The 22882-nt window shown below is 41.8% G+C and overlaps 1 protein-coding gene across 1 annotated transcript in view; it reads right to left on the reverse strand.

Annotated features, from left to right (window-relative positions):
- Positions 1–16077, reverse strand: part of LOC119476599 (beta/gamma crystallin domain-containing protein 1-like) — a 28410-nt gene extending 12333 nt beyond the window's left edge. Inside the window, 14 exon segments of the mRNA XM_037749986.1 lie at positions 102–225; positions 1065–1225; positions 2386–2421; positions 3784–3910; positions 5393–5532; positions 5719–5875; positions 6669–6787; positions 7620–7658; positions 8961–9143; positions 10117–11616; positions 11618–13466; positions 13959–15376; positions 15640–15708; positions 15880–16077. Of these exon segments, the coding sequence (XP_037605914.1) occupies positions 102–225; positions 1065–1225; positions 2386–2421; positions 3784–3910; positions 5393–5532; positions 5719–5875; positions 6669–6787; positions 7620–7658; positions 8961–9143; positions 10117–11616; positions 11618–13466; positions 13959–15376; positions 15640–15687 (5901 nt within the window). The 5' untranslated portion in view covers positions 15688–15708; positions 15880–16077.
- Positions 16078–22882: the final 6805 nt, after the last annotated feature.

Below are 22882 nucleotides of genomic sequence, written 5' to 3' on the forward strand. Positions count from 1 at the left end.
CGAACCATAATGTAAACATTACACCACAGCTATTTTTCATCACATGCTGGTGTATTATCAGCTAACTTTGGTCACACAAAGGTGTATGATATGGTACTTACACCCTGTATCGGTCGCAGTGACAGGAGCTGGTCTGAGCCTCCCCAGTCGCTGCAGTCCGGGTACTCTCCTTCCTCCAGGATGTGCTGCTGGCCCTCAAACCCAGGCTCGCTGTAGCCCACCCAGCTGGGAGGAGAGAAATACAGCCATGTTGCTGGTTAGAGCTGTGTTTGTAAACCGCGACTGCATTACATTACGTAACCTCAAAATCACCATCTGGCAGCAAAGTTAGTCCTGAATAACGTTGCTCCAAGTCACTTAAAGGGGACATATCATGCTCATTTTTTAGGTTCATACCTGTATTTTGGGTTTCTACTAGAACATGTTTACATGCTTATATGTTAAAAAAACACATTATTTTCCTCATACTGTCTGCCTGAATATGCCTGTATTCACCCTCGGTCTGAAACGCTCCGTTTTAGCTGATTTCAATGCAATTGCAATGGAATTGCAACGGAATTTCATTGCTAGGAGACAACTTGGGTCTATTTTTACTTCCTGTCAGCTGATGTCATTCACATACACTGCAACCGGAAATAAACTGGGACACATTTAGTATGTTTACGTTCAAAACTGTGAAAATGTATAAATATTGTAGATTTGTGACATCACAAATGGACAGAAATCCTAACGACTTGTTTCAAATGAGCGTATTCACCCTATGTCTGAAACACTCCGTTTTAGCGCCTGTCTCTTTAAGAGCCCCTCCTGAAAAAATACCCAGTCTGCTCTGATTGGCTTGTGAGAAAAATATTGTGCACCTTTGCAAAGGTAGTTCTCAAGCTGCAGGTGATATATTCTAATGTGCTTGCATGTGACATAGGAAGGGGAGCTAAATCTGAACTGCTTGTTGAATCACGTTTCCTGATGTAGGACTAAAAAAGTGATAGTTTTTCGTGATATGTCCCCTTTAACTTGACCCTGTGTAAGCACAAAGAATGAACTGTATGCAGTTTAAGACTCACAGTCCTCCGATGATCTTTAGAGAACCCACAGACTTCAGTTTCGTTGAATCAAAGTTCGCTCCATCCGTAGCAAGGTCTCCTTCACTTTCACAAAAGCTGAAAACATCACCGTCGATTTCCAAACAGGAGCCCTCAAGGCCAGGCTTCTCATACACCACAGCCTGTAAAAAAGATCAAGGGTTACATTAAATGTGAGTACATAAACTACTATTACATTCAGCTCTCTCCTACCTGTTTGTGACCCTAGATCGCTGGTAAATAATAAGCTTAAGAGCTTTTTTTAACCTTTTTTTTTTTAATAAAAAGATATCACGTCTTTCCAAATATGCACGTAAGTTTGATTTTTATTTCTTGATGAATATCTTGCTGAGGTTCAGCCCCAGCGTGACTCGCAAATAAGGTGAATAACACATCTTTGGATACTTTGTCTGTTGAATATTTGTGATTACAATATGTGAGCACTCTGTGAATTTCACCTTGTACATTTAATGAAAACGTTGAGTCTAAAAAAAGGCTGTTCATCTTTCATTCTGAGGTCTGAAAATGCCAGCTGCTGCCAAGACACACTATAGTTGCATTGGAAAGTCACCTTGACATGGAATTTACATTTTTGTCTTGAAATAAGATGAAAACATGACTGACCAAGAATGCAATGCACAATGTCAAAAGGCCTTTTATAAAACATGTTTTCCCATAATACAATTTGGTTATATTTCTCATACTACCTCGTCAGAAAAGAGGCTAAATAACACTCAAAACGTACGCAAAATTTTGGCGAGAAAAACTGGCATGGCCATTTTCAAAGGGGTCCCAATATTTGGACAATATTTGTCATTGTTTTGTGTTATTGATTCCAATAATAAATATATACATACATTTGCATAAAGCAAGCGCATTTGCCCAATCCCATGTTGATAACAGTATTAAATACTTGACTTCATGTTTAGTCTGTTTCCTGTTTTATTTTGTAGGTTCAATCCTAATGTGTCATATTTTCTTTTACTTCCTGCCTGTTTACTTCCTGTTTTTACTACACCGGTGTTTCAGTAGTTGATTAGCTCCTTGTGCATTTAGTCAGTTTGTTCCCCTTGTTTCAGATGACCATTCATTGTCTCTCCTTCTTTTTGTGAAGAAGTCCAGCCTGTTTAATAGAGTCAGTTCCCAGTGTTTTAGTGTTCCTGCCTATTTGTGGCCTGTCTGCATCCGGTAAGTGTATTATTCATCATTAAATCACTGAACACCACATGCTGCCTCCCACTGCGACATCAAGCACACACAACATGCAAGTGAAGTAAAATGTACAATGGTATGTCAATCCTACCTTGACTTCATTGGGATTCTCCACTTTGAAACCTCCCTGGAACAGAGACACCATTATTAAAAACCTTTTCCTCTCTAATTAAATGTACATTGAAAAAAAAAAGCAATTACTGTCTGTAAATGGATCAGTTTTCTTTGAAATTCTGTAAATTCTGTTAAACAGTGACAAGAAAATTACTAGAATACACAGAACATGCTGACCTGAACTCCTGGGCAGCTCATTACTCATAATTATCGCATTGACTGCCTGCGGAGAGAGGCTATCCGCATAAAGGAAACTGTCATTATAAAGTCACAATAGTGAATTACTGAAGTCAGAAAAGTGTGGTCATGAAAGCTAATTGTATCATATTAGTTGCGTCTTAGCAAGCCCTATAGTTACTGAATATGGAAAAGGAAGAGTTGAATGGAATCAATAAGAGTCTAAAGCCATGGTGAAGCGGACATAAATTAAAGTATTGGACATTAATTTAAATTTGATCTGATGATGGCACGAGATGAAAAGTCAGGTGAGGGGGGCATGAATGTGTGTACCAATTATGGCAAATCAATGCAATAGTTGTCGAGATGGTGGTGCTAGAGAAAAAGTCAGGATATTAAGATTCATCCTCTGGACGCCATTGATGTCTGTACCAAATATTCTCTTAATCCGTCGGGTAAAAGTTGAGATATTTCCCCAGGATATGTGAATATTTTGACCTGCTGGCGCAGCCCTTTCTCATTCCCAAGGGGTCAAATAGCAGCACGGTTAATGGAAAGCCCGGGGGGTGTTTCATACCGGCGCTCAAGGGTGCCTTGTGCATTGGTATCACACACCCCAGGCTTTCCGTTTACTACAATGTCAACCCATCTGCGGCAACAGTAAATGCTCAGAGAAAGTGCTGTGGTGACGTAGTTTAAACAGTGAAAGAGACACACCAGGCAGGCGGAGGGGTGGTGGATGCGTCCAACAAACACAAGGCTTTCATCCAGGAGACTGCTGTTTGGGTCCCGTGCGTTAGGTTTCACTTTTCAATCAGCTGTTTGTTCGTGTTCACAAAGTTCAGTTTCATTTTCCCTTTACAAACGTAGTTTTAAGCCCAATCATATAGTTTTTCCTAAACCTAACTAAGTGGTTTTGTTGCCTAAACCTAAAGTGACGCCAAGGGGCGTGACAAGCGGCAGTATGTTACAAGTTTGGATGAGAACGTGTTGGCTGGTGTCACTATATGAAAAGTCAAAAGTTCACTAAAGTCATTAAGATTCTTCCTCTGGGAACCATGAATGTGTGTACAACATGTTATGGAAATCAACCCAACATTTGTTGAGATATTTCAGTCTGGACCAAAGTGGTGGCTGATGCCATAGAACCACACCAACTATCTGCAGTGTATATTAGATGTTGCACAGAAATACCAACCATTTTAAGTGGTCTAAGAGATCCAACGAAGGGTGATGGGAAGCCCCAGCTCTCAGGAATCGGGTACTCTCCTGTCTCCAGCACGCCTACCATGCCTTGGAAGCCCGGGTCGCTGAACACCAGCCACCTGAAGGAAAAACGGACACCCACACTGCATGATAATAAAGCATTGAGCCAAAAGGTCCCTCCACATTATTCCTGACCATGCCTCTTGACAGTTTTAAAAGCAGTGAGTCATGACCTTGCGTTTCTTGTTGTTTTTATAAAAGACATGATTGTCATAAAAAAGAACAAACTCTCTGACACTTGTTTTTCCACATGGACATCAACAAGTACAGGTATAATTGCTAGTTTTGCTCAGCACATTAAATATCATTAGTTCAAAGCAGTGTTTCAATTAGGTATTTTATATTTAAGTCACACACGAGTTATCCAACTAACAGCAGAGAATAAAATATATTTTCTTTTATGATAAAATACCTTGGGAATGGCATGCTTCAGTTCAAAGCATTGTGTTTTACAATTCACTTTTAGCGTAGGCAGCCTTTGATGGAGCTATGCCCCAACCTCTGGCATTTTGATCCTTTATGTAGCGCAACACAATGCCTCATACCTATCACCACATGTGAGCCTCTGGCAGAAAAGCGTGTTCAGTCAGTGCTGAGGAAGTGATACCAAGAACTGGTGCCAACCGTATGGCGCTGAAAAAAGGTATAATAACAGGAGCTAGTGAGTCAGTTTGGTCAGTGAACTCAGCTGAGCTCGACGCAGTAAGTTTGTTAGACACCAAACTACATCTGCTGAACAGTCGCTCCACTTGTCGCAGAGCAAACACCGTAGGCAGAGCTGCTGCTGGAGCATAATTATTTATAGCTGAGCAAAAGACGAGCCGCAATTTGACAGCAACCAGTTGAGAAATGTTGAAAAAATCTCCACAATGTCAGGTTTCTACCAAAGGTAACACGGTCAAACTACAAAACTAGCTGCGTGAAACTTGGGCACAAAATGTCCTGAATGCCGACAGCTCTCACGTGGGAAAACATTCTCCCCACACCTTTTGTGTAGCTTCTTCTCCATCTAGTCTCCACCTCTCCACTTTCCAAATGCCCCCACACCTACTCTCTCTAACATGCAACAGCAGGACAGACATTCCTGAAGAGGTAAGTGAGTGAGAGTCAAACCAAAGACAAAGATAAACACTGAGGAACGTTGTAATGATTATTATCTCTCAGCTATTTGTCAGAACCAAACACTGGGAACATCCCATTAAAATAAAAGCTTTACTTTGAGCACAGCAGGCAAGATTTCAGCTACTCCTCTTCTGCTGGTTCTGCCTGTCATTAGCAATAGAAATAACATTGCAGAGCACTGGGGTTTCTCATTAGCAGCACTATAGGCTTTGCTGCTACAAAGCAATGACACTCGTTCTTTAGCACTTAAATGTATTGCATTTCAAATTGAATCTACCACCCATCTATCACTGATCAATCACAATAAGTAGACCATGTGTCCTGCTAATGGTTTCATTTGTCGGCCTGTTCATTACTGTTTACACGCTATACCAGAGGTCAATCGCAAATGATTGTTTTGCTATAACAGCCACACTTACACCCCAGAGTGCACTTGGATGGAAGCTGTGCTCAGTGGAATGCCAAACGAGCCCGTCTCTATTGTGTCATCGTGATAAGGTGTTACTCTGCCGTGCCCCTCTGGTTCAGTAAACAGATCAATATGGGGCAGGCTGTAATCCTATAGAGAGGGAGAAACAAACATAGCAATTAACAGCAGTAGGACCATAGTCCTTAAATCATTCCATTGCAATGTAACCAAGTACGATTATAGCTATGTTTCAGGGGGCCACGTAAGGTGACAATGATGTAGATATTGAAATGCTGGAGGCCCAATGAGGTGGAAGTATTTATCCGGCGCACTCACCCCGACAGCAAGTCGAACGGAGCCGATTACCATCGGTGAGTTGTTCTGTGGTTCTGTCTCCGGCCCGGGCTCTGCCCACATGTTTGCCAATTCCATGCCTCCCTCCTCCAAGGCGATGGGGCGTCCCTGGAAGTTAGGCTTCTCGTAGAGCACCCAGCTGTAGTGAGAACAAAAATGTGTGATCACATGGCCAGAAACAAGGACTAGGATAAATGTATGTGGTATAAATAAAAAGTGTAAAGCATTACTTCAACATTTTGGTAAATATGCATATTTGCTTTCTGGACAAAAGTTAGGCGACGGGGAAATTGCCAAACTTGAGGCTTCAAAACGGCAGTCCACAAACCAATGGGTGACGTCACAGCGACTACGTCCACTCACTTCTTAGATACAGTCTATGTGTCTGTCCCATAAATATGAAGCTACAGCCACCACCACTAGCTTAACATAGCATAAAGACTGGAAACAACTAGCCTGGCTCTGTTCAAATGTTACAAAACCCGCCTACCAGCACCTTTAAAGCTCACAAATTAGCACATTATATCTTGTTTGTTTGGTGCTCCAGCAAAGCTAGGGAAGAATAAGATGGATGTAAACAATGCAGGTTAAAAGCATCATGTTTTACAAAGAAATAAATGCATCCAACGCACTGCCATGCCACGAGGACACACATCATTTGTTTTGGCGAGTAACACTGACTGTAAACAGAAGATTTTTTTTGTTTACAAGTAAACACTAAAGCCCCCCTTTAATGGAAAAAAGTGTGAGAGTGGGTGTATAATTACAGCTGGAACTCTCAGTGCTTATATTTCATTAAATTAATGACACATCCAGGAGCCTCATCAGGCTGCGCTGGCATCCCAGAACCACTCAACGCTTATTAGAGCCACACTTCAGTGCACATTTTCTTTTTCATCATCTGCAAGTTCCAGTTGGGTGTTGCTACTTACCATCCTCTGACAACCTTCACAGATATGAGAGGCGAGAGCTGCAGTGAAGTAGCATCTGCTACATCCCTGTATATCTCATGCGCCTGGCCGCTGAACTGAGCCTTTTCAAACAGCACCATCTGTGTAGAGACATCAAGGATACATTACTGTCATTGTACAACACATGGGTTTCACAACAAAATCTAGTTGTAATCCCTTTTTGATATATAAAAAAATCAACACATAAAGAAAAATGATAAATGGCATTGCATGCTTGCTCCATCACATTAAACCATGATTCACAGCGCTGAGAAAGACCTAATGCACGGCACTTTAATTCGTTTCTCTTTTATGCTACACTAAAAGCATATTTATGTTTATCTGCACTAAAAAGCACTAACAGGCGCACTATTACTTGAACCACCGGAGCGTACTGTTAATGTAATGCATCACTTTAATATAAAAGTTACATTTTAGTTCACAGGCCAACAGAATATTGAAGTTTTTGAATAATGAGCTACAAAAACTGGCTGCTCTGGAGACTCTGTAGTCAATAACGCTGTGTTAGTTTATAAAAGCCCTCACTAAATGTGAAATCTTTTCATGCAGTGTGTTTGTATTGTTAGTACCAGTCATGACGTAGGATCTCCAGCATGGCTAAACAGGAGGTATACTGAATTAAAGCAATGTGTGGGTAAGAAACTGGAAATGTTGAGCGCCAGGGGAATATCTCTCTTTCTTACTAATGAAGTTCTACAACAGTGCAGAGCCACTGCGTTGGCAGCACTGAATCCATGATTGTAATCACATCCAGCTGAGCATTTGCACTAGAACGTTTTTTTTAAATACTTTGTTTACCCCCAAGAACACCATATGAAAAGCAGATGTTTTCACAGAACAGAGAGTTGTCTGTCCAGATTCCTCTCTCCATCTTGTTTCTATTGTGTGAGGGCAAAGCTGTGCCTACTGTACCTTTCCAGGGCGCTTGTGAAATCCCTTGGCGGTTCTTATCTGGAATGCAAAAACAGAGAGTTTTCATTGCGACAAAGACGACGGCAAACATTTATAAAACGCTAGAAAAGCTAATCTGCATTTGATGGTTCAGCAGCTCTGTGCCTGTTAATGTCCCGACCTTTCAGATTACTCCCAGGGACACAGCGGGTCCGTGGAGACGGGACTGTGCTGAATTTGTATTCAAGCACCACACTGGTTAGCACAGCCATTAACCAGCAGGAAGAAGTGTTGCTTAAAGCTAGGGTTGGTAATCTTCTTCTTCAAAGAATGTTTTTGTTATATTTGTTGAAATTCTCTTTACATCCATGACAGCAGTCAATAAATCAAATGCTCTGAAAAAGAAAAGAGAAAACAATCTGGTATTTGTGGCTGTCGCGGGACTGTAATAAGCCCATCCAGTTGTTTACGTTCATAATGGTAATTTAGGGGGAGTGGCTTTGGAGGGAGGCCTGAAGGGAGAAGCTGTCAGTGTTGCTGACTTTCTCTCTAGATTTAGGGACTTTTGGAGCTAGTGCTGCTGGCTACTTTCCTTGGAAACAAGTTGGGCAACACTGGGCTTGTTTTTTTGCACTGGATCATTTTTAAAATCTAGTGTACTCTTGCTAGTTTCTCAACATTACCAACCCTAGCTTTAATACAGCACGCTTGCAAAATAGGCAACTTGTGAGTTTGGCAGCTACAAATGGCAGCAAAAGAAAACTGAAAAACTACAACAACTAGGAAGGTTGTAACATGAAGTTGGTAACAATTATTCAATGATCATTGATTCATGATTTCAGTCATTCTTTAAGCCAAAATGCCAAACATTCCCTTTACAAATGTGAACATTTACTTGTTTTTCTTTTTTTTTTACAACCATAAATTGCTACAGATTGAATATTTTCTTGGGTTTAATTGGAGCTATCATTTCAAGGAAACATATTTTTTCCCTATAATTATCACCAAATGTCATGGTTATTTCCCAGAAAGTTATTTGGAAATGATTAGGAAAATGTAACATAAAGCATTACCAAAAGAATCACTAGTTGCAGCCCTAAATCATTTTAGAGACTATCGAGACAAAAGATCCACTGTTGTGTGGATTGAGAAGATTCCGTACTAAGGATGATACCAGAATCTAAATAGGGTAAAACATTTCCATAAAAACGGTAGAGTACTGTAGCTCAAAGGGAATATAAATAGTTTCTAGCTCACCTCCCAGTGCCGCAAGCAGCCTACGCTAATAAACACGTACTTCAAAGAGATGTGCAGCTTTAAGCTATTGGGTATCCTTAAATAGTATGTATGCCGCACACTAACCTTATTACTGAGTCTTCTCTGTAGCTGAGCAGGAGGCTGCTTAAGGTCAGGGAAGGGAGGGTGTGTGATTGTAGGACTCCGAGGAGAAGATGGGGGCACAGCATCAGGAAGCACCGGACCTGGTTTCACAGCCATGTCGGCTTCATCTCCAGAGGCCAGAGGAGTTGTCATTTTCCCAATAGCCTGAGGCATAAACCGAGTTGAAAGTTATACCTTGTGCTTTTCTTCTTGTAAACTTAGAGACATGTTAAAACAGAGCACTTGGTTCTATGAATAATTCCTTTCATTAGGCAATTCACCCATTTGTTCTCACAACTGACATTTTTATTTCCTGTGTTCTCTGGGCTTGCCAAAGCACAAACGTGAAGAAATTCTCAATTTAGTCTTTGGGTATATGATGGGAAAACTGTTCTATAGAATCCATTATATTTAAGGAAAAAACAGCAATCCCATGTGCCCAAAGACTAGATATACACTATTACAGATAGTATGATAAGAAAATGTATCTCAGAAACTACAAGGAGCACAATCAAGTATTTGGTATCTATGAGCTCATAACAAGTTGAATGTCAAAGATATGCACACATATGCAACATAAAGAAAATGTCATATGGAAAACATGTAATAAACACAATGTTTTTCCTCATTTTTCAAAACTCCTGATTTTGACTATTAATAAAAGTGTGATTTTTCATGTGAACTTTCAAAGTTGTACTGTTTAGGGGTGTAAGAAATAATCAAAATGTGATACTGTATCGATTCCCCAAAACACTGTCAGTCAATACTTAATCTAATTTGCAAAGAGATGTGCCCTCTCAGTGTATGTGCCCTCTCAAAGTAGTGATATGATGTTGGATGTTACAGGGACTGTGATTCTTGCCAATACACAGCCCTCATACTGTTGGATAATTGCCCAAAGTATGTCCGTACCAAATTTCAAGAGTTATGACCAATCAGGACAAATGTGGCATTTTTCCTCATTATCATACTAAAAATAGTCATGTGGCACAAATGGGTTAATCCACTCTGATTGTTGATTATAACTTTGCTTACTTCAACTTGTGCTTGCAACATGTATGTGAAATCTCTGTGTTATGATGAGGACAGCCTCTTTAAGATTCATTTTTAGTTGGTGAAAACAAACAGAAAAACTGACCTTGGTTCTGACTGGCTCGTGTCCTTGTATGCTGTGCTCTGGTTTCGCTGGTTCTCGGGGGAGGTACTTCTCCAAATAGTCTGGCAGCTTGTAGTCGTTAAAGGAGGGAAGTGGAGGGCCTGAGTCACTGACCACAGCCTGGGCTTCCTCTCTGCTGAACGGGCCCAGAGCTGCGGCGGTTGGGCTTGGTGGGGGTTGTTGGGAATAAGGTGGAGGGCTCAGCTGGTGGGCTTCAGTAGGGGACACCTCCCCAGAACTGGTGCCCTCGGCCTGCGTCTGAACTCCATTCCTCTTCACTCTAAAGATGGAGGAGGTGAGGCTGCTGAGAACGCAGCTCCCCTCCAAGCGAGACTTCACCTTGATCTGCTCATCCTTCTCTTCTTTGTCGCTCTCCTCATCTTTGTCCCTGAGGCGAGAGTGAGTGTCCAGGATGCCTAGCAGCATGCTCCTGTCGGCCAGACTCGCCCTGGCAGGCTTCAGGCCTGATTTCGTGTCCTTCTCCTGGAGCATAGCGGCCATGAAGCTCGGCGTCGTGTCTACGGTGAACTTATTCTCCTTCCTCAAGCCAAACTTAAACTCAGCGGGGTCAAACGTCTTCTCGAAGCGGGCCTCCCTGATGGCGGGCATGGCGAACGGCGGCTGAGATGGCCGGAGTGGGTTGTGTTTGCGCGGCGGGAGGGAGAACGGGGCGCAAAGCTTCTTGATTTTCTCGACAAAATCGTCGTCGTCTAGCTCGCCCGGGGTGTCAAGGAGATTGCTCTCGCTTCCGAAGGAGCTCAGTTTGGGCGCCTGGAGTTTGAGCTTCTGTTTGGGGAAGTCCAAATCCAGCCAGCTAGAGGGGGCGTCCTGCAGCGTCGAAGAATCGTCTTTGCTTAGTCCCCGTGGCTTATAGAGCTTCTTCATTGTTGAACGCTGGGTTGAGTCTGGGCTCGGCTTATTATCCTGCGGGGAAGCGGGCGCTTTTGGAGTTTGACTCGGTTTGTTTTTGACTGTGAGGAGTTGTGGATGTGGGGAGATGTCACCATTAGGAACAGGTGAAAGTTCATTTATTGGTGAAAGTAATGTTTTCTCAGCTGTCTTCTCCGCCACATTAGAAACTGCGCTATCAGAGGGGCTCTGTGCTATTTTCTTTGCGCCCTTGAATGAAGTGATATCACTTGCGCTCTCTGCACTTTTTGATTCCTCCCAGTGTCTAGGAGCTTGTTTCCTCTGATCTCCTGAGACTTCTGAAGGCACTGATTTGACAGTTTTAATCTCAGCATCCTGCCGTTCTCCCTCGCTGCTCGCAGATTTACTGACAGAAATAGACTCTTTAACAGACGATTCTGTCTCTGACATATTACCAGTCTGCGCCGTTATCAGCGCTGGAGTGCCATCAGCGGCTTTTACCGCCACTTTCTCATCTGCTGTAGTTGCTTTGGTAATAGACTTTGAGCTGAGCAAAAACTGAGCATCATTAGCTCCATGTGCACATGAGTCATCTGGTGAATTCTCTGTTTTTTTCCACAGATACAGAACGAGGCTGTGGTTTTGGCTCTCTCTCTGAACCAGGGCTTTCTGAGGACCTCGTTTGTAACTCAGAGGGCACGGCTCTCGGCCCTTTCTCACTCATGGTCACGCTCTTGGCCTCATTAGTCTGGGTGTTGGCACAAACAGCAGCCTTTTCTGGATGTCTGACACGTTGTTTTGGAGCAGCTGATGACGTAGCGGTCCTCTCTGAAGACTTAGAGGCTGGTTCTGGTTTTGTGATGACTTTAACCGGCTGCGTCTCATCTTTTCTCTCATCATCCCTCGCAGCGCTCCCCTCTGTCCCCGAGATACCCTGCCTGCTGTCTGAAACCTCGGCCTTTGTGGTATTTTTATCAGCGCGCAGGAGCTGCTGCGGTTTGTTTTTCTTCTCGGTCTGATTTGTTTTCACGCCCTCCGCCTTTTCTAACTTCCCCACATCTTTCTTCTCAGTCTGATGTATTCGCTCTAGGTCCTTGTTTGAGGGTTGCGGTGTGTCTGTTTTATTCGGCTCCCGTGCTTTTACTTTACTTTTCGATTCAGACTGCATTGACAAATCTTTATCTAATTTGGGATGTTCGACGGGTGGCTCTTGCTCCGTCGAACGAGTCTTCTCAATAGGTGGTTTGACAGCAGGTGAGGCGGGGGAAGCTGGAGTTTCGCTGCTGTCCTTGGAGGCCTTTTCTCTCCTTTGTGACAATAAGAGGCTGCGACCCCCTGCCTTCTCCTCCTTTTGGGGTAAAATAACGGAATCCTTGTCAATGGGCGTCTTTGTTCCTCTGCTACGAGCAGCAGTATCGGGTTCATCTTTGTTGACGGACGGTTCAGGCAATCCCTCCTGTCTGTTTAGCGGTTTGTCAATAACCTCCTTTTTAAATGAAGAGTCTGCTTGTTTCTTCTGTTTGTCTAAACCCTCCAACTCCTTCTTAAATGCTTTCTGTTTGGTATCTGGTGGATTTCCTTGGGCTTTATCAGATGGTAATGAGACTTTCTCTGTGGGTTGCTTGGAGGCAGAAGCAGCCTCCTTAATATCATCCACCTGTTGCTGTTTTATAGCAGTGAGCTTACTCGTGGAGAATACTGGTTTGTTTTCAATATTAGGGCTGATGGGACTGGTTGGCTCCCTACTTTTTCTTCTTTTAGAGCGGGAGCCTGTCCTGACAGGGACAGGGACTTTAGGGCTAATGCTATTGGTCAGTTCTGCAGAATCACCTGGCGTTTTAGCTGGAACATCTGCTTTAACACTGCTGGGTTTCACACCCTGATCTGCTGTTTTAGAGGCCGGTGTGTCGTTTGTTTTGGAGTCTGTTGGTGGTTCTTTAGGAATGGGAATCTTTACCGCTACGGCGGTGGTATCTCGTCCGTCCGGTTTTGATGTTATCTCTGTTTTCCCTTTCTGTATTTGCTCTGTAGCATCCAGTTTACCCTGACTGTCCAGTTCTGGTGACTTAGATGTAGCGGCTGTAACAGACGAGGAGGCTTTTTGAGACATTCCTGTCGTGGCTGGTTTTGGAGGCAGCGCCGGCCTGTCATCTGTTTTAGACGCTTCCGTGAAGTTCCTCGCTCGCTCCTTGATCGTCATTGGCTTCTCCCTGGTGGGCGACTTGGAGCTGGTCCTGGGCGTGTCGTAACGCTCGGCTGATCTTGACCTCTTTTCTGACAACAGAAAATCAGCCTTAAGCCTTTCTGTGGCATTCCTGACTGGAGAGACGTCGGCGCTCCTCGGGGTCTGGAAGGCCAGCTTGTTGACCCCCGATGCCGGTCGATCAAAGAGGCTGATTTTATCAGCAATGCGGCCAACAGCTGGTTTAGGCTCCTCATCGATCTTCTTCAGCTCGTGTAGTCTGCGTATGACAAGAGGTTAAAGTTTGAATTCAAGTATACATTTTATATTTTGCAAAATTGTAGTTGATTTTGACTCATGCATTAAATTGCGCAACTGCCTCAATATGCACCCTTTGCTTTGTGAAATTCAATCTGATTATTTAATCTGGTCTGTACTACAGTGACTATCTTGAAGCACAGGGCTACACTTTGTGTTATGACTCACACCATTGTTTCATTGTGGATACACCTATATTGTTCCACCCATAGCAAGTAAAGTACATTCTTTAGACATTAATGTTACGTAGGACAAAAGCTTGACAGCTGGGTTGAAAATGTTTGCTAGTGTTGGAGGTACTAGTTGTAAAATAAATATTTAATCCTAACAAATAGGGTATTTTAAGTGAATATATCATTGGAAGATTTCTATATGCATTGCAGTTTGATGAGTTATTGTTTTAGTCATTCAAACCGCTCTCTGTCTATATGTAACCAATCACATTTAGACTTACCTTGCATCAATCTCTGTTCTGGGCCTGTCCTTTGCTTCATCTCTGTTATTCTTTAACGCTGCCTTAAATTCCTGGGTGTCTCCCGCTGGACTTTGCTTCGGATTCAAAGGCACATTTTTTGTAAACAGCTTCACCTCACTTCGAGAAACCTTAATACTCCTGCGTTTGGACTCCGGCGTCTCTGTCTTCCTCTCCACTTTGTAAAGACTGTCGTCGTCCTCCATGTCTGCGCCCCCATCAATCACACATGTGGCTGCGACGACCGTCTTTGAGTCTTGGAATGTGTCCAACTGCTTGTCTGTGTCGGGGCAGGAAGTCTTCCACTCCCCTCCTTCAGGTGAGGCCTGAGAGGTGGGGTTGTGCTTGGAGGAGGAGGAGGAGGAGTTGACAGACGACTCTCCCATGTGAGTCTTTGGACTTTTGCCCTGATGACTGGTCACTGGGTTATCTGATGGAGGGATTCCCTCAGGGACGGGTTGGTCGTTGGGAGGCATTTTCTCCTGGGGGATGTTCACTTCTTCTCCCTGAGAGTTCTTCCTGATTCTCTTTTTGGCTGAGTTTTTACGCCCCATGCTGTCGGCCTCTGTTTCTTCTTCAGGTTCTGTCTGCGAGTCTTTATGTGATTTCAGCGACACTCCCACTAGGGCGCTGTAATAACTCTGTGACCCAGCAACGGGCCTGACATTTGTCCTTTTGTTCTCTGCACTTGTTGAACTTGAGCTCAAATCAAAACTGGGTGACGACTTTGCTTTGGGGATGACCTCTAGGTCCTTTTTTGTGACTTGGACCACTTTCTGTCCAGCACAGGTGTCTTGGCCGCTGTGAGTCACGCTGGTCTCCTCCAGGTACACATGTAGCTTCCTGCCTATATGGGCCTGGGCTCGTCTCTTGGCCTGGTTCTGGGTGTGGGCCCGGTCCGAGTCCCACGCCACTCCCTGCTCAGATGAAGAAGAGAGATGTGTCAGACGACTGGCATTCGTCTCAAGATTCCCGCTCGCTGAAGTACCGTTGCTGCTCTCCTCCCTCTCCTCGCCCTGCCCAGTTCTCTTCTTCCTGTACTCAAGAAACTCCTCCTCTTTTGGACCTCCCTGTGCTGCCTCCGTGCTGCTCGCAACGGAGCCGCCTCTGTGGGCAGACTGCGTGGCGTCCCTCTCTTCTCGGGGGAAAATGTCTCTGTAGAGACGGAGCGGATTGGGATTGGAGCTCTGTTCCTTCTCCTTCTCCTCCCACTCTTGACTCCTCGCCCGGAGTCTCACAGACTCCTCTCTCTCCTCTTCTCCCTCTAACTTTGGAGCCTGATCACTAGTTGGGGAGGCATTTTCAGTGGGACTCTTTGGCGTCTTTCCCCTCCATGGAGAAAGCCAGCTCCCGATACGACCCAAGACCCCGGTGCTCTGCTGCTCCTCAGGGCTCTCGGACTAAATCATAAATCAAAGCAGATAATAACACATAAGTGTCTGCAAACACATGCAGTGGCAGTTAAAAAGCATGCATATTTCCAGTGTATCCAGCTGACAGTAGTTACACGTGGTAGTGCAAATACAACAATGAACAAAGGAAGGGAGGGCAGGCTTGGGATGAAAAGTAAATATAAGTTTGTTCACAGACGTTTTTTAGTAATGGCCATGCATCTCTCAGCATTGCAGATACATGCAGGAGTGCTTATAACCTGTAAGCTTACCGTAGAAAATACCATATCATTCAGATTCTTTATGTAGGTTGTGAACATTTTGCTTTAGAACAAAAACTCCTAAAGAGCAAAAAACAAAATCATTCCACCAGGACAAACAATAAGAAAAAAAATAAAGCAGAACATTATCAACAAAAGAAAACTCTGCCTTAGCAAAGTGATAGATCCATCCTTAACTCTAGCTGACGTTGATCAATTACTTTTGGCAGTATATTTACAAGTTCAACTCACCCTTTAATTAGACATAGAAGAAAACTTTTCAGCCCCTTCCAAAATATAAACCTTGGTCAGTCTGTACAGAATAGGATCCGCTCTAAGATGCATGTCCAACCGGTGAAAACATGTTGTGTTTAGTCCTGTTGGCATCCACAACTGGGCAGACTGGCAGATCTGAGCTCTGTTGAAGTTCTGCCCCTCCAGCAGCTCAGACAGCCTTGTGGTAAAACGATGCCTTCACGTGCTCCTCGTAAACTTCTGACAGCACTGGCAGATGTGTTAGATAGTCTGGCTAAACTGGTTTTCATTGGAGGCCTATGACTGGTTGTTATCAGCAATGATTATTCATATTTTACCCTCTGAGTTGAAAACACTTTTTAAAACTACACCTAACGCCTACTTCAATACAATGGTGAAATGTAACTTTTACTTAAAAAATACATTTACTCTAGTAGCCTACTGCACTTACGCACAAATTCAAAGTACTTGTACTTTATTTGAATATTTTCATTTTTTGCAGCTTTATACTTCTACTCCACTACATCTCAGAGGCAAATGTTGCACTTTTTACTCCACTACTGAACATTTATCTGATATCTTTAGTAGTTTCTTTTCAGATTATAATTTTTCACACCCCTCCTGTCGAGTGAAAACCACGAATCTCCACATTTGGTGATTTTTTAAATTGAATGTTTCTCATAAACGGTAGGATTAAGTTTTTTTTTGAGCAGTAATACAGCCATAATAACATACACATTAATACAACAGTAATATTAATCCAAAAACATCATATATAAGAGTAAAACACTGACCAGGGACCATTTTTTTAATATTTTGGATACATTAAGTAACCTTACATTTGTGCTGCTAATACTTTTTACTTACTTTTCTTACTCATATTTTTACTTTTACTTGTAGTGGAGTATTTTCACAGTGTGGTTTTAGTACTTTTACTTAAGTAAAGGATGTGAATACTTATTCCACCGCTGACCTTTATCCTGTTTGTTATAAGTTAAATGTGATTTATTTATCTTGAAAGTGGGTCACTTAAGAAACCTCTTTTGTTATTAATTCCAATATTTCTGAAGCTTTCAGCTTTTTTTTGTGTAGGGTCACAAGGTCAAAGGTAATTTTTTTGTATTACCAAAGGAGCAGAGTTATGCGTTCTGTTGACTGCTGTCATTTTTGTCATTACAGCAGGGCAATATACTTTGGATTGTTTAATGATTCATTCAGTATTGTGTCATAGTCATAATAAATGCTTAAAGTGGACTGTAATCGAGGTGTTCAGCACACGTCATAAAGCCGATTCTCAACTTCTGAAACATGCGTCTTAATTATATTAATTAGGGATCCTAAATATTTAAAGAGCATTTTTACCTCACAAAAAATAAAACCGCATTAACGGCAATTTATATGATATTTTTTATTTTTTTAATTAATTTTTTTTTTTTTTGCTAGAAACATCTGGCACCCAATTTGGACAGCCCTGATTTAATATAATAAAATAGTAGAAATGGGATTAATAATTCTAATCATTACCACAGGCTATCACTTGGCTGTCAATTATGTGACACACTTTGCATGCTAGACCTCCAGCTAAGCCAGTCCAAATTTGACCTTGTAGCAATACAGAAATATGGAGGTCATGTTTTAGTAAACAAAGCAAGCAAGAGAGCTCTCCAAAAAATGTGTCCAAACAGACCCACTGTGTCTAATATTAAGTATACATAAACATACTGGAACATTATAGTTTGTCATTAAATGCAACGACTTAAAGGTCCCATATTGTAAAAAGTGAGATTTTCAGGTCTTTTATATTATAAAGCAGATTTAAGTGCTATATAAAATACTGTTAAACTAACAAAACGCTTAATATACGGAAAAAACACACACAGCCCATATTCGGAAATTGCGCGTTTGAAACAAGCCGTTCTGTTCTTTTGTGATGTCACAAATATACAATATTTAGACCATTTCACGGCTTTAAAGGTAAACATTCTAAATGTGTCCCAGTTTATTTCATGTTGCAGTGTATGTGAATGACATCAGCTGACAGGAAGTAAACATGGACCCAAACTGTTGCTTAGGAACGCAATTCCGTTGAAATGCACTAAAACGGAGCGTTTCAGACAGAGGGTAAATACAGATATATTCAGGCAGACAGTATGAGGAAAATAATGTGTTTTTTGAACATTACAGCATGAAAACATGTTCTAGTAGAAACACAAAATACAAGTATGAACCTGAAAATGAGCATAATATGGGACCTTTAATGTTTTAGTAGCCTAAAGTGACACTGTGGGTTTTGCTGTAGAGCTCAAAAATCCTACATTTACTGCAGCATTTGAATGCAGCAGGTGGGCCGTGTCCAAACAAAGTTTTCCAGGGGAAATGACGCACTAGTCTGTGCGGCTTTCAGAGCCTGTTGAATTCGGTTTTTCTGGCTTTCCAAAACCTGCGTGCGCTTGTTTCACTTGGCGGGCAGCTCAAGTCAGTAATTCCCTCCTGCTGCTGGTCGAGGAATTTAACCCTTTAGCTCCTTTCTGTCTAGGTAAAAAAAAAACAAAAAAACTTCGAATTCATATTATTTTTAATCAAATAAAGGATTCGTTACAAAAGTTTCCTACTTTTTTTCACCTTTTAATGCGTCGCACCTTGTGCCTTCAGGTGTGGGAGTGGCGCAGGTATTAAAAAAATCATATACTTACATTGACATTTAACGGTCCCTGTTTAGCCTATCATTACTGGGTTATTAATGTTTGCATAACACCTATATATACCCTGAAGTGTTGACATTTGAAATAAAACTCTTACAGGTAATTCCTCTCATTTATATCTCATTTGCAAAGCTTTTTTTTTTTATCAGCCCACGCAGTCGTGTTGAGGTCGAGCAGGTTTCTTCTAGCTCCTTTAAAACCAAAACAAACAGTGGCCCTTAGAATAATAGTCTGTCGACCGAAAAAGCCCATAAGCTGCAATTCGCTTCTTTACAAACAAGCCACCAGAGACAGAGAGCAAAGTCTTACCATGTTTTCTGCTGTTGTCTCGGAGGACAAACCGGTCAAATGCTGCAGCCTGCTGTATAATAAGTCCTCATAAAGTAGAGTAGGAGCTGCTCCTCTCCTCACTCTGAAGTCTGCACACAACACGACCTGATTAATATTTAGCACGCTTAAAAAATAGAGAAAAGTATCCAAGGCTTACTCTTGGGAGTGTTGCCTGTAGACGCCACATAGATGCAATAGTGAATGCAGCTTTAGAAGTGTCATTTTGTTTTCTTTTTATTCCCAGGGTTAATGAGGGCTGAGGTTCAGGAGGAATCTGGCCGGGCCAGGTAACACACCCCGAGGCTTTGAGCAAGGTGACACAGCAGGCAGGCAAAGCAGCAAAGGGCGGGTAGTTGTGCAACTGTGTCAAGGCTAAACAAAGGGACGACTGTGGTTGAAGGATATTCCCACATAGACACTACATGGACCCACTTTTATTGAATCCACAGTTTTTTTGTATGTTATTATACTGATCTCATGCATTCTGTCTCAGCAGATTTTAGGGTGAGTTGCCGTAATGTGGGATGCTGCTTAATGTGGGACACCTTATAAGCTCCAGTGGGTGTAGGTCTTCCTCAAAACAAATAAAAGTCAATAAAACTATTGGTTAACACAAGCTGTCAAAGGTCAATGACATAGTGTTTAGACAAACTTAAAGGTCCCATATCGTGCTCATTTTCAGGTTCATGCTTGTATTCTGGGTTTCTACTAAACCATGTTTACATGCTTTAATGTTCAAAAAACACATTGTTTTTCTCATACTGTCTGTCTGAATATACCTGTATTTACCCTCTGTCTGAAACGCTCCGTTTTAGCGCATTTCAACGGATATTCCCACATATAGACACTATATGGACCCACTTTTTATTGTCTTTGGTAAGGAATCCACACTGGGTTTTTTTTTTGTATGTTATTGTGCAATTTTGTTACTAGTCTGTTTATTGACAGTACTGTATATACTGCTCCTATTTTTATAATTCCTTCTATTTATATGATTCATATTTTGTCACACTTTGTTTAGCTCCTTTTTTTTTTTTTTTTACTGTGTTAGCTGATGCTTCTTGTTTTCTGCACTATCCCCTTTGCTGCTGTACACTGCAAATTTCCCCACTGCGGAACTAATAAAGGAATATCTTATCTTATCTTATACTGTAAATATAAGCATGGATCTCATGCATTCTGTCTCAGCAGATTTTAGGGTGAGTTGCCGTAATGTGGGATGCTGCTTAATGTGGGACACCTTATAAGCTCCAGTGGGTGCAGGTCTTCCTCAAACAAATAAAAGTCAATAAAACTATTGGTTAACACAAGCTGTCAAAGGTCAATGACATAGTGTTTAGACAAACTTAAAGGTCCCATATCGTGCTCATTTTCAGGTTCATGCTTGTATTCTGGGTTTCTACTAAACCATGTTTACATGCTTTAATGTTCAAAAAACACATTGTTTTTCTCATACTGTCTGTCTGAATATACCTGTATTTACACTCTGTCTGAAACGCTCCGTTTTAGCGCATTTCAACGGATATTCCCACATATAGACACTATATGGACCCACTTTTTATTGTCTTAAGTAAAGAATCCACACTGTTTTTTTTTTGTATGTTATTGTGCAATTTTGGAATTGCAACGGAATTGTGTTCCTAGGAAACAGCTTGGGTCCATGTTTACTTCCGTCGGCTGATGTCATTCACATTCACTGCAACCGGGAATAAACTGGGAATCATTTAGAATGTTTACGTTTAAAACTGTGAAATGGTCTAAATATTGTAGACTTGTGACATCACAAATGGACAGAAATCCTGACGGCTTATTTCAAACGCACAGATTCTGAATACAGGCTGTGTGTATTTCTCCATGGATTGAGTGTTTTGATACTTTCACAGTATTTACAGTATATATCACTTAAACCTGCTTTATAATAAAAAAGACATGAAAATCTCACTTTTTACAATATGGGACCTTTAATGTTAAGGGTATACATTTCTTATAAATTAAGAAATTTCGGAGTGGTTCTGGGTGTGGATTTAATGTATTGGCTTCATATTACAATATATTCCAGAAGTCTGAAATGCAAAACAAATGTCCCACATTAGGCTAATTCACGCTATACTATCATCATTTCAGGCCTCTCAGTATCACCTGCATGACCTTTATCTGGCCCAAAACCCCACTTTTAAAACCAATGTTACACCCAAAAACCTTTTATTCACACCCACAAAAATTATGCAGGTCGATCACACCTGCAGCACATTCACATGCAAATGCATTCTCTCTGTGGTTCCCTGCCTTTCTCTGTCTTTCCCATGACTTATTAATGTGCTACAGGAGCTGAAACCTGTCTCATTATCTGCCCTATGAAACATTTACACATCGCTTTTCTTTTCTCATAGCAAACCGCATGGGTAAAAAAACCTAAATGTTGATAATCCAGGCCATTGATATCTGTTCATATATTTTTTTGCTTTAATAGAAAGAAAATCTGTGTTTTTATTTATTTTATTTTATGCATTTCCACTCTTAGCGTTTGAAGGCAACATGTGAAAATTACACCAATTATCACTCAAAGGAGTGGAAGTCTAGTTTTTCTGGTTTGGCAGCTAATTACACAAGCAGTTGGTGAAAAAGTACAGACACGTTAAAAAACATCACTGTGGTAAAAAAAAGCACCGTTCAGTGTGTCTTCACCTCTGCTGAACTCCAATAATTGACCTTGTTTAGCTCTGGAGCTTGTTAAACACTGAGACTGCAAATGCGTGGAGGGCTGCCTGAGTCACACATTCTACTTTACTGAGCAACTTTTATTGACTCCAATTCTAATATGCGGTGTAATAAGAGGTTATATAGTTGTTTTGAGGCATTGGTGCGTTCGGGGATGAGTTTTACAGTATGTGCCAAGAATGGTTTTGCATCCATACAGCTACAGACACACTCACCTGCCAGCTGCTCACTGCAAGCGGCCTCCTTTTGTTACACAGAGCAGCTCCACTATGTGTAAACAGCTGCTTTGGTCTTGCTGAGGGGGAGAAAAAGACTTACTCATTCTCTGTGTCCACCCAGATTTCCCCAGCTTGGAGAGACTTGAATCAGCAGGCTGCTGCATGGGGCTAAAGCCATCTGTAGTTAAAGTAAGAATACGTTTTAGGCTTTATGGTGCCACAGAAAGGCTCTAGGGTGTTGTTTTCCAGCTTTTTTTTTAAGATTAGTTCCATGTCTCGACCTGACGATTTTTATTTAGACTTTTCAAACTTGATTATAACTGTGATGTAAGGTTGTGTTCTTTATAGCTGCCAAATTTAGAATAAGTTATGTTTAGGATATGGGAAAAGACTGACACTAGGAAGTGTGACCATTGAGTACTCCTTCTTTTAATGAGACATATATATATACATCATAGATAGGCCTACTGTATAAAATAATGACATGCCAAGTTTAACATTACGTTTTGGATTGGGTTTGATACAGAAAATGCTCTTCAGTGCAATAATTTAAAGACACATGGATGGCTATCTTAAAGGAACAGTGTGTAACATTTCGGGGGATCTATTGGCAGAAATGGAATTTAATATTAATAAGCATCTTTTCTTTAGTGTATAATCACCTGAAAATTAGAGGCAGTGGGTCCTCTTCACGGAGTCCGCCATGTTGCATCGCCATGTTTCAACAGTAGCCCAGAACGGACAAACCAAACTCGGTTAACTTTTCCTGCTTGGGCCGGAGTCGATAATGTTACTCACTGCCGTCCCCGTCTCTCTCTCTCTCTTGCTTCACCACTCACTTCTCACGGACACGAACACTCTACGCACTGGCTCTCTTACAACAACTGGCTCAATTACGTTTTCGCGTCGGCCACCGTAGTTCTTCTACACGCTTGGCACACGGGAGAAGTTTCAGTTGGTTGCACTCTGCCACCTCACCGCTAGATGTCGCCAAATCCTACACACTTCACCTTTTAAGGCAAACTTATGTAA

This window comes from Sebastes umbrosus, chromosome 18 (genome assembly GCF_015220745.1).
Source record: "Sebastes umbrosus isolate fSebUmb1 chromosome 18, fSebUmb1.pri, whole genome shotgun sequence".
Lineage (NCBI taxonomy): Eukaryota > Metazoa > Chordata > Actinopteri > Perciformes > Sebastidae > Sebastes > Sebastes umbrosus.